Source organism: Rhinopithecus bieti, unplaced genomic scaffold (assembly GCF_001698545.2).
Source record: "Rhinopithecus bieti isolate Rb0 unplaced genomic scaffold, ASM169854v2 scaffold_32092, whole genome shotgun sequence".
Classification (NCBI taxonomy): domain Eukaryota; kingdom Metazoa; phylum Chordata; class Mammalia; order Primates; family Cercopithecidae; genus Rhinopithecus; species Rhinopithecus bieti.
This window is the reverse complement of record NW_016813944.1, coordinates 33,828-50,648: the sequence shown is the minus strand read 5'-3', so window position 1 is coordinate 50,648 and position 16,821 is coordinate 33,828. Positions and strand designations below refer to the sequence as shown.

Sequence of the window (16,821 nt, the reverse complement as noted above, 5' to 3'; positions counted from 1 at the left end):
AAAAAAAAAAAAAAAAAAAAAAAAAAAAAAAAAAAAAAAAAAAAAAAAAAAGAATGTAAATATCCCAATTTTCCTTTAATAGTTTGATATTTATCCAATTGTCAGAGTGCAAAACTCTCTCAAAGACTACTGAAATACTACTGACATCTCAGTAACACTAGTAAATCATTTACTCTTTTTTTTTGAGATGGAGTTTCACTCTTATTGCCCAGGCTGGAGTGCAATGGCATGATCTCAGCTCACTGCAGCCTCCATCTCACAGGTTCAAGCAATTCTCCTGCCTCACTCTCCTGAGTAGCTGGGACTACAGGCGTGTGCCACCTTGCCCGGCTAATTTTTGTATTCTTAGTAGAGATGGGGTTTCACTACGTTGGCCAGCCTGGTCTCGAACTCCTGACCTCAGATGATCCACCTGCCTTGACCTCCCAAAGTGCTGGGATTACAGGAGTGAGTCACCTCATCCTGGCCTCATTTACTCTTTTTAAACACTGAAGGAAAAAAATCTAAGTCCTAAAGAAATGAATATTCTGATGGTTGTTACACCTCAAAAGCCTTATTCATAATGTCTGGCATGTGGTAGATACGTAATACATGTGTTAAAATTCTAAAATTTCATGCAGGGCGTGGTGGCTCATGCCTGTCATTTCTACATGTTGGGAGGCCATGGCGGGTGGATCACCTGAGGTCAAGAATCCGAGACCAGCCTGACCAACATGGTGAAACCCCGACTTTACTAAAAATACAAAATTAGTCGGGCATGGTGTTGCATGCCTGTAATCCCAGCTACTTGGGAGACTGAGGCAGGAGAATCACTTGGACCTGGGAGGCAGAGGTTGCAGTGAGCCGAGATTGCACCATTGCATTCCAGCCTGGTTGACAACAGCAAAACTCCATCTCAAAAGAAAAAAAAAAATTCGAAAATTTCAGACATTAAGACATTTGATTTAGTCACAAGTTACAACTGGTCTTAGCTGTGAGATGTGAACTTCCCTAAATCAATAATAAACTGTCCCAGCCAGGCAAGGTTGCTCACGCCTATAATCCCAGAACTTTGGGAGGCTGAGATGTGTGGACCACTTTGAGCTCAGGTACCCGAGACCAGCCGGGGGAACATGGCAAAACCCTGTCTATAATAAAAATACAAAAATTAGCTGGGCACAGTGTCACGTGCCCATAATCCCAGCTATTCGAGAGGCTAAGGCAGAAGAATTGCTTGAACTCAGGAGGCGGAGGTTAAGGTGAGCTGAGATTGCACTGCTGTACTCCATCCTGGGTGACAGAGTGAGACAATGCCTCAAAAAAAAAAAAAGAAAAAAGGAAAAAACCTCTAAAGAGCTGCAAATCTGTCATCTCTCAGTGCCAAGAGAGATTATCACAGCTAGAAATAATCAAGATCTTTACATTTTAATGCTGACATCACAAACAATTAATATAAATTTTCACTTAAAATATTAAAAACAAGTAAGTAGGCCAGGCATGGTGGCTCACGCCTGTAATCCCAGCACTTTGGGAGGCCAAGGAGGGCGGATCACAAGGTCAGGAGTTCGAGACCAGCCTGACCAGAAAGATGAAACCCCCGTCTCTACTAAAAATAGAAAAATTAGCTGGGCGTGGTGGCATATGCCTGTAATCACAGCTACTCGGGAGGCTGAGGCAGGAGAATCGCTTGAACCCAGGAGGCGGATGTTGCAGTGAGCCGAGATCGTGCCATTGCACTCCAGCCTGCACAACAAGAGCAAAACTTCGTCTCAAAAAAAAAAAAAAAAAAAAAAAAAAATTTAAACAAAAGACCTTCAACCATTTTGAATACTTTTAGGCCTCATACTTTACAATTCATTTTGCATCATTTTTCCACAGGTGTCAGGAAAACTTTTGGTGACTTCTCAAAAAGAAAATCAAAATCTTAATCAATCAGCCTATCTATATATTAGAAACCAAATAATGCAAGGTAAAAAGCACGACTCCTTCAAAGCCACATCTCCACTAATCAAATAATGGTAATAATAACAAGCCACACTAAACCTAGTGCTCTACTAACATTTGCCAAAACCCCTACTGCTAGATCAACCAAAAAAAGAGGCATGACCAATGCCATGTCTGACATTTTGCTCAGTGTCCTAGGGACATCATCAAGTCCTACCTTAGAGGCTCTGGATTCTACACTGCATGATCAGAAATTTTGTCAACACTGAAGTAGCTCTGCTCCTCCCTCACTTGTATGAGCACTGGAGGCCGATTATCCTGACATGGAGTTGCATGTCCACTGTCAGGTCTCAGAAGGGGCTTGGCAGCAAAAGTTACAAAAAAGACAGTAATAGTGGTATGAAGTTGACAGCCACATGTCAAGCACTTTCTGCCCATAAAAAGGCCCTTTTCTTCAGTGTTTGCATCAACTGTAACAAAAGAAGCAAGAACAAAATAAACAAGTTGCTCCACACTGTAAGCAAATTGGATCCACCATGAAGGCAACCCAGGAAGGTACCTGGCTGATAATGACAAAGAAATTTTCTAGTAACAGAGTAGAGTCTATTTTATTTTGGAAAAAATAGATGATTCTAAAATACTTATGCCCTTTCAAAAATAGCCCTTTTCCTTCACCTTGTAAGGAGAGAAAAATTTCAAGTTTTAACAAATTGGTTGTGCAAACTGCTTGGCAACATTTTTCTCTTGCCTATAAATAAGCAAAATATCCTATATAATACTAATACGCATAGGGTTTGTTTCTCCTTTCAGAAAATAGAGCTGATATTCTCCTGACTTCACATTCAGCACCCAAAAAGCAACTACTATGAGAACTAGAGTAAGAAGTCTGAACTAACATATAAGGTAGTCCCCATTTAATTACATGTCACAAAGAAAAACTCAGAAGATAAAAAAAAAATTTAGAATTCAGAAGTCAATTGCTAAGAAGAAAATTAAAAGATTTTGTTATTTATGTTCATTTGCAAATTCTAATATAAACATCTACTGGCAAATAATAAGCCAAATTTTACTTGTTCAATTTCAAGTATATATAGAGAAGCTTTACAGTCTTATATTTATTCATATTATGCAATAACATTTTACCTAATCTCCTTTAAGGAGAAAATATCTAGTATAGAAGCCAGGAGACTTATATAAACAACATAAACCAAATATAAAATTTTCAAATACCTATTTTAATCATATTCCCTAAAATATATAATCAAAATAATTTTTAACATTTTCCAACCTTTACTAATAAGTAGCTTTAAAAATGTTATAACAGGCCAGGCATGGTGGCTCACACCTATAATCCCAGCACTTTGAGAGGCCAAGGTGGGCAGATCAGCTGAGGCTGAGAGTTCAATACCAGCCTGGCCAACATGGCGAAACCCGTTCTCTACTAAAACTACAAAAATTAGCCAGGTGTGGTGGCATGTGCCTGTAATTCCAACTACCCAGGAGGCTGAGGCACGATAATACTTGAACCCGGGAGGCAGAGGCTGCATCGAGCCAAGATCATACCACTATACTCCAACCTGGGCAACAGAGCGAGACTCTGTTTCAAAAAAAAAAAAAAAATTATAACATATTCATTATCAGTAACATTAAAGTTTTGATATTGCCACAGATTTTGCTATCCCATCTGCTTACATCAAACATCCACTTACATTTGACGCTTAATATACTCTTTAAGCAATGCTTCTTCCACAGGATACACCTGTACACCTGTACCATCATCATAGTAATACATCATACTGGTATTAAGTTCTGTTTGAAATGGTTGATCAGTCCTTTCACCATGTTCTTGATAACCATATGAATAATCAAAGTTCACTTGATGTGAATAAAGAAAAAGAAAGGTAATCACATATTAGAAAAAAAATAGTTACTATGGATAAAGTGAAGAACTTCAAAGGTTAACAAACATAAAACCATCTATTACCAGACAAAGAAAATAAGAAAATTAGTTAAAACATAATAGAGGATAGTTGCTCTATTTTTTTTTCAAAGTTTATCTAATTTAACAAAACAAAAATTATGTCATACATCGAGGATTTCCTCTGCCTCGTCCTCTTCCCCGTCCTCGGCCTCTTCCTCGACCTCTAAAGGAACCTCGGATATTACCACCCTCACTTCTCACACTGGAAACTTCATCTTGATCATCTCTTTTTTCTCTATCTCGCCTCCAACCTTTTAAAATAAAATATTTTATATACTTCGATTTGCCAAGTAAAATAACATGATTGTCTTTATGAAAACACAGTGGCCACCTTCTTCCACTTCGTCACTAATTAACAGTAGCCAGGCATTTTTCAGATGGATACAAACTGAAGAGATCCAACAAGAATTTATCAAAAATATCTCTAGCATAAAACAGAGCCTAAAAAGTACTGGCATATGAAGAATACATTCTAACAAGTAAAATCACATATTAGAAAGATAAAGAGATAGTTTTATTAAGATTGTGCTGATAAAGATTCAAGAAATTCCAAGACTACTAATTTGTACTGTATAAAACTCCTAAAAAACACTTCTCACAAAATATTTAAGGATGGTTCTATTTAAGTAAATGACATTCCTTATAAAGTAAAAAGGAAATGAAAACACGAAACAAATTGAGAAAAGATATCTGAAGCGAAATACAGAAATTCTATCTAGAGTACATGTAAGAACCATACCACTCTCTCTCATGCAACACACACACACACACACACACACATACAACCACTCAATGGGGAAAATATCTAAAATACAAGCAGGGCAAAAAAATGCAAGTGGACAATAAATACTGAAAACGCTGCCTACCAATGAGTCAATAATCATACGAGGCCGGGCACAGTGGCTCAGGCCGGTAATCCCAGCACTCTGGGAGGCCGAGGTGGGCGGATCAACTGAGGTCAGGAGCTGGAGACCAGCCTGGCCGACATAGTGAAATACCGCCTCTACTAAAAATACAAAAATTAGTCGGGCACTGTAGCACACACCTGTAATCCCAGCTACTCAAGAGGCTGAGGGAGGAGAATCACTTGAACCTGGGAGGCAGGGGTTGCAGTGAGCCAAGATTGCGCCACTGCACTCCAGCCTGGGCTACAGAGCGAGATTCCCTCTCAAAAAAAAAAAAAAAAGAAATCATAAAAAGAGGCCCGGTGTGGTGGCTCATGCTTGTAATACCAGCACTTTGGTAGGCTGAGACAGGCAAACTGCTTGAACTCACAAGTTCAAGACCAGCTTGAGAAACACGGCAAAATCCTGTCTCTACCAAAAATACAAAAAATTAGCCAGGCGTGATGGTGGAGTGCCAGTAATCCCAGCTACTTGGTAGGCTGAGGCAGAAAAATTGTTTGAACCTGGGAGGCGGAGGTTGCAGTGAGCCAACACCCTGCCACTGCACTCCAGCCTCGGCAACAGAACAAGATTCCATCTCAGAATCAAAAAAAAGAAAGCAGTGCTCAGCCTTACTAAGAAATGCTAATTAAGACAATGAAAGGCTCTTTACCCTAGTACAACAAATATTTTAATGTCTCTAATATGAAATGTGGACAAAGTTTAAAAAGGTTTAACATTAGCCAGGTGTGGTGGCTCACACCTGTAATCCCAGCACTTTGGGGGGCTGAGGGGGGCCGATCACTTGAGTTCAGGAGTTTGAGACCAGCCTTGCCAACATGGTGAAACCCCATCTCTACTAAAAATACAAAAATTAGCCAGGCATGGTGGTGGGTGCCTGTAATCCCCGCTACTTGGGAGGCTGAGGCAGGAGAATCACTTGAACCTGGGAGGCAGAGGTTACAGTGAGCCGAGATCTCACCTCTGCACTCTAGCCTAGGTAACAGAGTGAGACTCTGTCTCAAAAAAACAGGTAGAACATTCGTATATTGCTAATAAGGTTGAAAACAGGTATATCTACTTTGAAAATCAACTTGGAATAATCTAATTAATGTGAAGATATGCAAATCCTACAGAAAAGGTTTTACAACCTTAGCACTTTAGACTTTGGTGTGGGGGCCTGTTCTGTGGACTACAGGATGTTTGGCATCATCCATGACCACCACCTACTAGATGCCAGTAGCACCCACTCACTCCCTCAGTTGTGACAACCAGTAACAAATATCTCCAATGTCAAATGACTCTATGGGGGAAAAAAAAATCACCCTCACTGAGACCATTACCCTAGATTCCATAGCTTCATCCTCAATGCTTAGACCTAAAACAGTCTTTTTCAAACATTTCTCTCTCTTTTTTTTTTTTTAAAGACGGAGTCTCGCTCTGTCGCCCAGGCTGGAGTGCAATGGCCGGATATCAGCTCACTGCAAGCTCCGCCTCCCGGGTTTACGCCATTCTCCTGCCTCAGCCTCCCGAGTAGCTGGGACTACAGGTGCCCGCCACCTCGCCCGGCTAGTTTTTTGTATTTTTTTAGTAGAGACGGGGTTTCACCATGTTAGCCAGGATGGTCTCGATCTCCTGACCTCGTGATCCGCCCGCCTCGGCCTCCCAACGTGCTGGGATTACAGGCTTGAGCCACCGCGCCCGGCCTCTCTTTTTTTTTAAATAGAGTTGAGGTGTCACTATGTTGCCCAGGCTGGTCTTGAACTCCTGAGCTCAAGCGATCCACCCACCTCCCCCTCCCAAAGTGTGGGGATTACAGGCGTGCACCACCGTGCCTAGCCACTTTTTCAAACATTTCTGCCTTAATCTGTAAGTAAGCCTTATGTATTTCACACACAAGTACACTTACAAAAAATTTTATAATTTAAACACATATCATTTTAAAATTTACTATGTGAAGCACTCTAGGTTTTTAAAAACCTTATCATGAACCAATATACTGATTTCATAACCCACTCACAGACTATAGTCTGCAGTCTGAAAAAATTACCCTAGAGAGCCTCTTGTACTTGAGTGCTGAAAAACATGCATTAAAATGTTCACGGTAGCACTTTAATATCAAAAAAACAAACAATCCAAATACCCACCACCATTAGTACAGATTTTATCAAATAGTGAAATAGCCTTTCAGCAGGAAGAGAGAAAGAAGACTTACAGTAATACAACCAACATGCATTAATCTAAAGAAAAGTAGGCTGGATTAAAAAAAAAAATTAAAAATTCCTGCCAAAGAATGTTGATAAGGTCACATTGCACGGCGATTTCAAAACATGCAAGAGGCCGGGCGCAGTGGCTCAAGCCTGTAATCCCAGCACTTTGGGAGGCCGAGACGGGCGGATCACGAGGTCAGGAGATAGAGACCATCCTGGCTAACACGGTGAAACCCCGTCTCTACTAAAAAAAAATACAAAAAACTAGCCGGGCGAGGTGGCGGGCGCCTGTAGTCCCAGCTACTCGGGAGGCTGAGGCAGGAGAATGGCGTAAACCCGGGAGGCGGAGCGAGACTCCGTCTCAAAAAAAAAGGACTTTATTGAGAAAATCTGCCTGTGGACAATCACATTGTATTAATGTTAAGTTTCATTGTTGTTAATTGCATTACGGTTATATTGTTCTTATGAAATATACTCTGAAGGTATTTAGGGTTAAAGGGACATGATGTCTTCAACTTATTCTCAAATGGTTTATACATGTGGTTACTAAAATAACAAGCATTAAGACTAAGTCTTTCCTTAGTCATTTTGTCTTAGAATGGTAACTTACTTCGTGTATCATTTCTCCTATTGTTAAGTGTTGGTTTATTTGCTTCAGGTTGACATCTTGAGCTGTTCCGGGATCCAGGTCTTTCTTGACTCTCTGATCTTACATCATCTAAGTGGAGTGGTACCCACTTGTGCTTATTAGCTTGAAGAAAACAAAATAATATCATTTAAGGAAAATGCACAATTTTCACTAAACCCTTGCAATTTGAAAGCACTCTGAACTTCAATCAAATAAGTGAAACACTTAATGTATATTTTAAGATTATTTGTAAAGAGGCTGGACACAGTGACTCATGCCTGTAATCCCAGCACTTTGGGAGGCTGAGATGGGTGGATGACTTGAGGCCAGGAGTTCAAGAACAGCCTAACATGGAGAAATCCTGTCTGTACTAAAAGTACAAAATTAGTCAGGTGTGGTGGCACACGCCAGTAATCCCAGCTACTCGGGAGGCTGAGGCACAAGAATAGCTTAAGCCTGGGAAGCGGAGCTTGCAGTGAGCCAAGATCATGCCAAAAGGCCGGGTGTGGTGGCTCACACCTGTAATCCTAGCACTTTGGGAAGCCAAGGCGGGCAGATTACCTGAGATCAGGAGTTCGAAACCAGCCTGGCCAACATGGCGAAACCCCATCTCTACTAAAATACAAAATTAGCTGGGCATGGTGGCACATGCCTGTAGTCCCAGCTACTCAGGAAGCTGAGACAGGAGAAATCCTTGAACCTGGGAGGCAGAGGTTGCAGAGAGCCAAGATCGTCCCACTGCACGAGACAAGACTCTGTCTCCAAACAAACAAACAAAAAAGTACATATACATACTATTCCTGTTTAGTACCTTAGGCTTAAAAAAAAAAAAAATCAGTTTAATTTAAAATTCTTAGGCTTTAGAATGGGATATACCTGATAAAACACTATAATGTATACTTTGGAAAGTTAGGCTTTAGGTTTGAAGCACTTTTAGTTCCAGATCACTGCCTAAAATATTAATTTACCCAGGATTTTACTAATGAATGAGGTTTCTCAAAATATAAGAGGGAAAATGGATAACTACAAAATTTGTTTAACTTGACAGAACTTTTACAGCTCTTATGCATCTTCCTAAGGACAAAAAACAAAAGCAATTTAACTTTTCTTGATGACTAAATGACAGTGTAACTATTTATGGTTATTCTATAGTGAAATTCTGAAGATCATCTATTCATGAATGCCATACCTCAGGTTTCAAAATGTTCAGTATTCTGCCCAATCTATATTTTCTACCAAAATAAAGACTCATGGGAATGAAAAAACTGCAAAGGTAATTTAAAAGAAATATTAGTGTGCAACTACAATATTGATATCCTATAAATCCTGCAAACTATGGATCAAATGAAGAAAAGTGAATATAAATGCATCTAAAAGGCTTTTAGGCCAGGTGCGATGGCTCCTGTAAATCCCCCAGCCTTTTGGGAGGTCCGACGATGGGCCGATCCACGAGTCAGGAGATCGAGACAACCATCCTGGCTAACATGGTGGAAACCCCGTCTCTACTAAAAAAAAAAAAAAAAAAAAAAAAAAAAACTAGCCTGGACCGAGGGTGTGGGCCGCTGTAGTCCCAGCTTACTCGGGAGGCTGAGGCAAGGAGAATGGGCATAAAACCCAGGAGGCGGAGCTTGCAGTGGAAGCTGAGATCTGGCCACTGCACTCCAGCCTGGGTGAAAGAGCGAGACCTCCGTCTCCTCAAAAAAAATAAAATAAAAAAATAAATAAAAAGGCTTTTAATCTTATACTATAAATTTATGTCAATGAGATTCGGTGACATAAAGAAGCCCTTCTTTTGAAGTCAAAAATCTGTACTCTAGATCAATTAATAGCTTGATTATACGAATTGTTCTAACTACAAAACATCTGGGTTTTAGTGTTGACTGACCAGTTTTAATTGAAGCAATTAATAAAGACAAATTTTAGATCAGGATAACAAATCTGTCATCTGTATGGATTCTAGACAGTCAAGAACACTACTTATGTATGTAGGAAGCAGGAAATAGTTAAGTGATGAAGTAGTTAAGAAATGGGGAGGCTAAGCATGGTGGCGCACACTTCTAATCCCGGCACTTTGGCAGGTTGAGGCAGGTAGATCACTTGAGCTCAGGAGTTCAAGACCAGCCTGGCCAACATCGGGAAACCTTGTCTCTACAAAAAAATACAAAAATTAGCCAGGCGTGGGGGCACATGCCTGTGGTCCCAGCTACTCAGGAGGCTGAGGTGGGAGGATCACTTCAGCCCAGGTCATTGAGGCTGCAGTGGGCCATGAGCATGCCACTGAACTCCAGCCTGGGTGACACAGCAAGACCCTGTCTCAAAATTTTAAAAACATTTTAAATTTAAAACTTAAAAAAAAAAGAAATAGGGATAAATTTTCTAACAACCACCTGCTTGTCTTGTTGTCACTGTTTTTGAGCAATAAGCCTTTATTCATGGTATCAAGTAAACATCATGCTTATCCTGAACTAAGGATTAGTTATTTATTAAAAAGACAAACTGGGCCGGGCGCGGTGGCTCAAGCCTGTAATCCCAGCACTTTGGGAGGCCGAGACGGGTGGATCACGAGATCAGGAGATCGAGACCATCCTGGCTAACATGGTGAAACCCCGTCTCTACTAAAATACAAAAAACTAGCCGGGCGAGGTGGCGGGCGCCTGTAGTCCCAGCTACTTCGGAGGCTGAGGCAGGAGAATGGCGTAAACCCAGGAGGCGGAGCTTGCAGTGAGCTGAGGTCCGGCCACTGCACTCCAGCCCAGGCGACAGAGCAAGACTCCGTCTCAAAATAAAAAAATAAAAAAAATAAAAAAATAAAAAAAAGACAAACTGTTCGGCCAGTCACGGTGGCTCACGCCTGTAATCCTAACACTTTGGGAAGCCGAGGCAGGTGGATTGTCTGAGCTCAGGAGTTCGAGGCCAGCCTGGGCAACACAGTGAAACCCCGTCTCTACTAAAATACAGAAAGTTAGCTGGGCGTGGCAGCGTGCGCCTGTAATCCCAGCTACTCAGGAGGCTGAGGCAGAAGAATTGCTAGAATCCAGGAGGAGGAGCTTGCAGTGAGCTGAGATCCGGCCACTGCACTCCAGCCTGGGTGACAGAGTGAGACTCCATCTCAAAAAAAAAAAAAAATAGAATCCTAACTCCAAGGCCCTGTACACCATGGACCTTGTCTATGTCTCTAACCTCATCTCCTGCTACTCTCCCAGAAAATCACCTTGCTTCAGTCACCAACAACTTAACAGTTTAAAGCCCTTTTCTGCCTAGAAGCGCGTGAAGACACTTTTACCAAGACTCCGACCACTGAATGAGTATATGCTTTTACAAAGCAGGTAAATCAAAAACTGTCCCTAGACACACGAAAAGTTCAGAGAAGAAAACGGAAAAGGATATGAAGACAATATTTTTATTCCTTCAAAGTGTAATTTTGACAGGGGAATGCTATGAGGGAAAAGGCTGACTAAAATTTTTTTTTTTTTTTTTTTCTTGAGACAGTGTCTTGCACTGTCGCCCAGGCTGGATTGCAATGGCGCAACCTCGGTTCACTGCAACCTCCACCTACTGGGTTCAAGCAATTCTCCTGCCTCAGCCTCCAGAGTAGCTGGGACTACAAGTGTGCACCACCGTGTTCGGCTAATTTTTTTTGTATTTTTAGTGGAGACAGGGTTTCACCATGTTGGCCAGGCTGGTCTCAAACTCCTGATCTCAAGTGATCCGCCCGCCTCAGCCTCCCAGAGTGCTAGGATTACAGGCGTGAGCCACTGTGCCTGGCCTATTCTCACTTTTCTCTTAGAAAAAAATGTATTTAATTTTCACAGTACTCCCTAAATATAGTAAGCAGTTCCAATGCAGATCTAAAAGAACAATAATTGTCACACAACTTTCCAAGAATGTATTTATAACTGTACCTCTAAGTGGAACTCCATTCCATTTTCTTGCATAGAATACAAGTTACATACAAAAAGGAAAGTCTAATAGTTCAGAAATGTTACAAAAGCAAATGAGTTACCACTGCAGATTGTTTATCCTGAAGAAATACAAACTATACATTTTTGACTATCAGAGATAAGTTAATGAAATACAATTCCTCATTACAACTTTCTTCAAAAACTAAAATCAAAATAAAGATATGGACAAACTGACCTCTCTTTCGTTGGTTACTTGACTGAGCCTCATCCTCACTGACATTTTCACCAGGACCATTTAACTTTGTTTCCCGATTTTCTTTGCTCTCACTGCTACTTCTCTTTTCAACCTTCTCTTCTTTTCTTTTCTATTTTGTGGCTTTTATTTCCTTGGCTGAGGACGCTCTGAAACTGCAAAAGGTTTTCAGAATGAAATGATTTCCATTAATATTTTCACTAATACACCCAAAATTTGCGGTAATATACCTAACTTAAAATTGCAAAACAAATGACAAAACTGTTATCAAAAGCAAAAAATTACTTCTCAAAAGATAGTTAAAAGTAAAGCTGCAGACTAGGAGAAAGTATTTGCTAAGTATTTGACAAAGAACTTTTATCTAAAATACATAATGAACTTTCAAAACTCAGTAACAAGAAATCAATTCCACTTTTTTTTGGTGGGGAGGAAGGAGTCTCACTCTGTTGCCCAGGCTGGAGTGCAGTGCCACGATCTCGGCTCACTGCAGCCTCCACCACCTGGGTTCAAGCAATTCTCCTGCCTCAGCCTCCCTAGTAGCTGGTATTACAGGCACATGTCACCACACCTGGCTAGTTTTGTTTTTTTTTTTTTTAGTAGAGACGGGGTTTCGCCATGTTGGTCAGGCTGGTCTCAAACTCCTGACCCCAATGATTCACCCTCCTCAGCCTCCCAAAGTGCTGCAATTACAGGCATGAACCACTGCACCCAGCCTTCCATTTTTTTAAATGGGCAGATTGATCAGATACTTCATCAAAAAGATATACCGATGGCAAACCTATGACAAGATTATTGCATTCATTCATCAGAAAAATGTAAATTAAAACTGTAATGGGAGACCACTCCACATTTATTAGAATGGCTAAAATTTTTTTGTAACTTGACTATATTATGGGCAAGTAAAGATGGGTGCGGTGGCTCACACCTGTAATTCCAGCACTTTCGGAAGCCAAGGCAGGTAGATTAGTTGAGCTCAGGAATTTGAGACCAGACTGGGCACATGGCAAAACTCCATCTCTACAAAAATACAAAAAAATTAGCCAGGCATGGTGGTGCATGTCTATAATCCCAGCTAGTTGTGGGGATGAGGTAGGGGATCACTTGAGCCCAGGAGGTCAAGGCTACAGTGAGCTGAGATCATGCCAATGCACTCCAGCCTGGGTGACAAAGTGAGACCGGGTCTCACAAAAAAAAAAAAAAAAAAAAAAAAATGAGACGGGAGTGAAAATGTGTAGTAACTGGAATTCCACGCTATACACTGCTGACAGAAGTGCAAATTCGACAATTTCTTTTTTTTTTTTTTTTTTTTTTTTTTTGGAGACGGAGTCTCGCTCTGTAGCCGAGGCTGGACGTGCCAAGTGCGGAATCTCATCTCACCTGCAAGCTCCGGCCTCCCCGGGTTACCGGATTCTACGCCATTCTCCTGCCCTCAGACCTCCCGAGTAACTGGGAGACTACAGGCGCCCCGCCAACATCGCCTGGCTGTTTTTTGTATTTTTTCTTCAGTAGAGACGGGGGTTTCACCGTGCATTAGCCAGGTATGGGTTCTCGATATCCTGGACCTCGTGATCCACCCGGTTCCGGCCTCCCAAAGTTGCTGGGATTACAGCTTGAGCCCACCGCGCCCGGCCAAATTGGCAATTCTTAAAAGGCTAAATTACAGGTAGCTACTGTATGATCCAGCCTAGTGACATATCGAAGAAAAAATGAAAAATTTTACCACAAACGTTGCATATAGAAGTTTTTTGTTTTTGTTTTTGGTTTTTTTTGTTTTTTTTGTTTTTTTTTTTTGAACTGGACGTCTTGCTCTTGCTTTGTCGCCCAGGCTCGAGCGCAGTGGCCGGATCTCAGCTCACTGCAACCTCAGCTTCCCGGGTTCACGCCATTCTCCTGCCTCCGCCTCCCGAGTAGCTGAGACTATAGGCGCCCGCCACCTTGCCTGGCTAATTTTTTGTATTTTCAGTAGAGACGGGGTTTCACCGTGTTAGCCAGGATGGTCTCGATCTCCTGACCTCGTGATCCGCCCGTCTCGGCCTCCCAAAGTGCTGGGCCACCGCGCCCAGCCCATACAGCAGTTTTATCTGTATCAACCAAAACCCAAAATTAATCCAAATGTCCATTAACAATAGGTGAATGGAGGCCGGGCGCGGTGGCTCAAGCCTGTAATCCCAGCACTTTGGGAGGCCGAGGCGGGCGGATCACGAGGTCAGGATATCGAGACCATCCTGGCTAACACGGTGAAACCCCGTCTCTACTAAAAATACAAAAAACTAGCCGGGCGAGGTGGCGGGCGCCTGTAGTCCCAGCTACTCCGGAGGCTGAGGCGTAAACACGGGAGGCGGAGCTTGCAGTGAGCTGAGATCCGGCCACTGCACTCCAGCCGGGCGACAGAGCAAGATTCCGTCTCAAAAAAAAAAAACAAAAACAAAAAAAAAAACAATAGGTGAATGGACAAACTGTGTTACATCCATACTACTCAGCAAGAAAAAGGAATGAACTGCTGACACACAAGTAAAATCTCAAAATAATCATGCTGAGTAGAAGCCAGGAAAAAAAAAAAGAAAAAAGAGTACCTACTGAATGCTTCTATATATACAAAATCCTAGAAAATGCAAATCTCACATATAAGGTTACCTCTTAAGAATACAACCAGAGGAGGCCAGGCACGGTGGCTCACACCTGTAATCCCAGCACTTTGGGAGGCCAAGGTGGGTGGATCACCTGCGGTCAGAAGTTGGAGACCAACATGGCGAAACCCAGTCTCTACTAAAAATACAAAAATTAGCCGGATGTGGTGGTGCATGCCTGTAATACCAGCTACTCAGGAGGCTGAGGCAGAAGAATCACTGAAACCAGGGAGGCAGAGGTTGCAGTGAGCTGAAATCCCACCACTGCACTCCAGCCTGGGCGACAGAGTAAGACTCTGTCTCAAAAAAAGAATACAATCAGATGAGGGAAATGTGATGAATTAAACTAGGTTATCTGAAAAGTGGGCAAACTATCAAAAGAATAGCTGCCATGTTTTCAGCACCTCTTTATCAATGTATGTGACTTTATACAAATATAAAAATTTGATTACAATTTATAATATGTCTTCATTATTAAAGAAATAATAGGTGAGGCATGGTGGCTAACGCCTATAATCCCAGCAGTTTGGGAGGCTGAGGCGAGCCAATTGCTTGAGCTCAGGAGTTCGATACCAGCCCGGACAACATGGCCAAACTCCCATCTCTACAAAAAGTTTAAAACCTGCCAGTGTGGTGGCGCACACCTGTAGTCCCAGCTACTTGGGGGGCAAAGGGGGAGGATCACCTGAGCCTGGGAGGCCAAGGCTGCAGTGAGCTGTGATCACATCACTGCACTCCAGCCTGGGTAATGGAGTGAGACCCTGTCTTAAAGAAACAAAAAAAAAGAAAGAAAGAAATACTAGGTTAGGTTAAGCTTACCATGAGTAAAGCTTAAGACAAGTTCATTACTAATGTTACTGGCAGCATCAAAGAATAACTGCAAATTAAACTAACAAAATGTAATCTTGATGAATCAAGTTTTTAAATCTGTTCCTCAGCCAGGGTCGTAGCTCACACTGTAATCTCAACACTTTGGGAGACTGAGGCAGGAGGATCACTTAAGCTCAGGAGTTGGAGAGCAGCAAAATCCCGTCTCTATGAAAAATACAAACATTAGCTGTGCACAGTGGTGCGTGCCTGTAGTCCCAGCTACTCTGGAGGTCGAGGTAGGAAGATCACCTGAGCCTAGGAGTTTGAGGCTACAATGAGCTGTGATCACACTACTGCACTCCAGCCTGGTGACAGAGCAAGACCCTGTCTCAAACAAATAAAAAAAATCTGTCCCCCAGTATGACAATTCTTTACATTTTAAGTAAAATAAAATTCTGCATGTTGAAATGGATATATTTTCCTTTCTTTAAAGAAAAACTTTAAAATAATACTCACTCCAGTGTTCACTAATTCACTTGGTGTTGGCCAATTCTCCATATCGCTGAAATCACTAGCCTAAGAAGTAACAAATAAGTGTTAGGTCTGCAAATTAGTTTTAGAAATTTTAAGCAGAAAAAAACATTTTCTAAAATGAAAGAAGTTTTAATAATCATTTACATTCAGTTATATGCAGGCATCTGCCAAATTAATTTAAAAGTTTCTGCAAACAATAGAACATTTGCAATAAGAATGGCTTAATTTTACGATAAAACTTTCACCACTATTTAATGACATTAACTAAACTGAGTTATACATGATAGCAAAGGCATATATAGAGATTTGGATAAAGGTTATGATTCTCCATAATATTAACTTTAATCTAATACCAACAGTACAATTAAACAAAAATACACTTACAATAACCTAAGAGTTCTTAGCCTCAGTTTTCAAAAATCAGTACAGTTAAGAACTATTTCCTATGAAAACATACCTTGTTGGATTTCTTTGTCTTGAGTTTTCCTGCTTTTATAATTTTGAGGGAACCGAACTCTAAAGAAAATATATAGAATTGTTTTTTACAACTACTTCATTCAATAAATTTAACAAAGTAACTATTATGTCAATTTCAGTAAATCAGTATAATCATCATTTCCAATAAAATCCAAAGTTCTAAGACTCAAATTCCTAGCAAAAAATCAACTCCATTTGACACATAGATTCAAGGTGGTCTTCAGTTTCCAAATCAAGAAGAAAGAAATATTAACAGTGTGTTACACTGAACGAACAGAACAATGCTTTCATTAATAGAATATAGGCTGGGCCTGGTGGCTCACACCTGTAATCCCAGCACTTCGGGAGGCCAAAGTGGACAGATCACTGGAGGTCAAGAGTTTGAGACCAGCCTGGCCAACATGGTGAAACCCCATCTCTACTAAAAATAGAAAAATTAGCCAGGTATGGTGGCACATGCCCAGAGTCTCAGCTACTCAGAAGGCTGAGGCAGGAGAATTGCTTGAACCCGGGAGGTGGATGTTGCAGTGAGCCGAGATCAAACCACTGCACTCCAGCTGGGGCGACAGAGCTAGATTCTGTCAAAAAAAAA

At 41.3% G+C, this 16,821-nt stretch overlaps 1 protein-coding gene across 1 annotated transcript in view; it reads right to left on the bottom strand.

Annotated features, from left to right (window-relative positions):
• The window catches only part of LARP1B (La ribonucleoprotein 1B), a 147,209-nt gene that overhangs the window by 117,757 nt on the left and 12,631 nt on the right, over positions 1–16,821 (bottom strand). Inside the window, 7 exon segments of the mRNA XM_017849119.1 lie at positions 3,633–3,798; positions 4,012–4,155; positions 7,609–7,749; positions 11,764–11,894; positions 11,896–11,936; positions 15,735–15,794; positions 16,210–16,268. Of these exon segments, the coding sequence (XP_017704608.1) occupies positions 3,633–3,798; positions 4,012–4,155; positions 7,609–7,749; positions 11,764–11,894; positions 11,896–11,936; positions 15,735–15,794; positions 16,210–16,268 (742 nt within the window).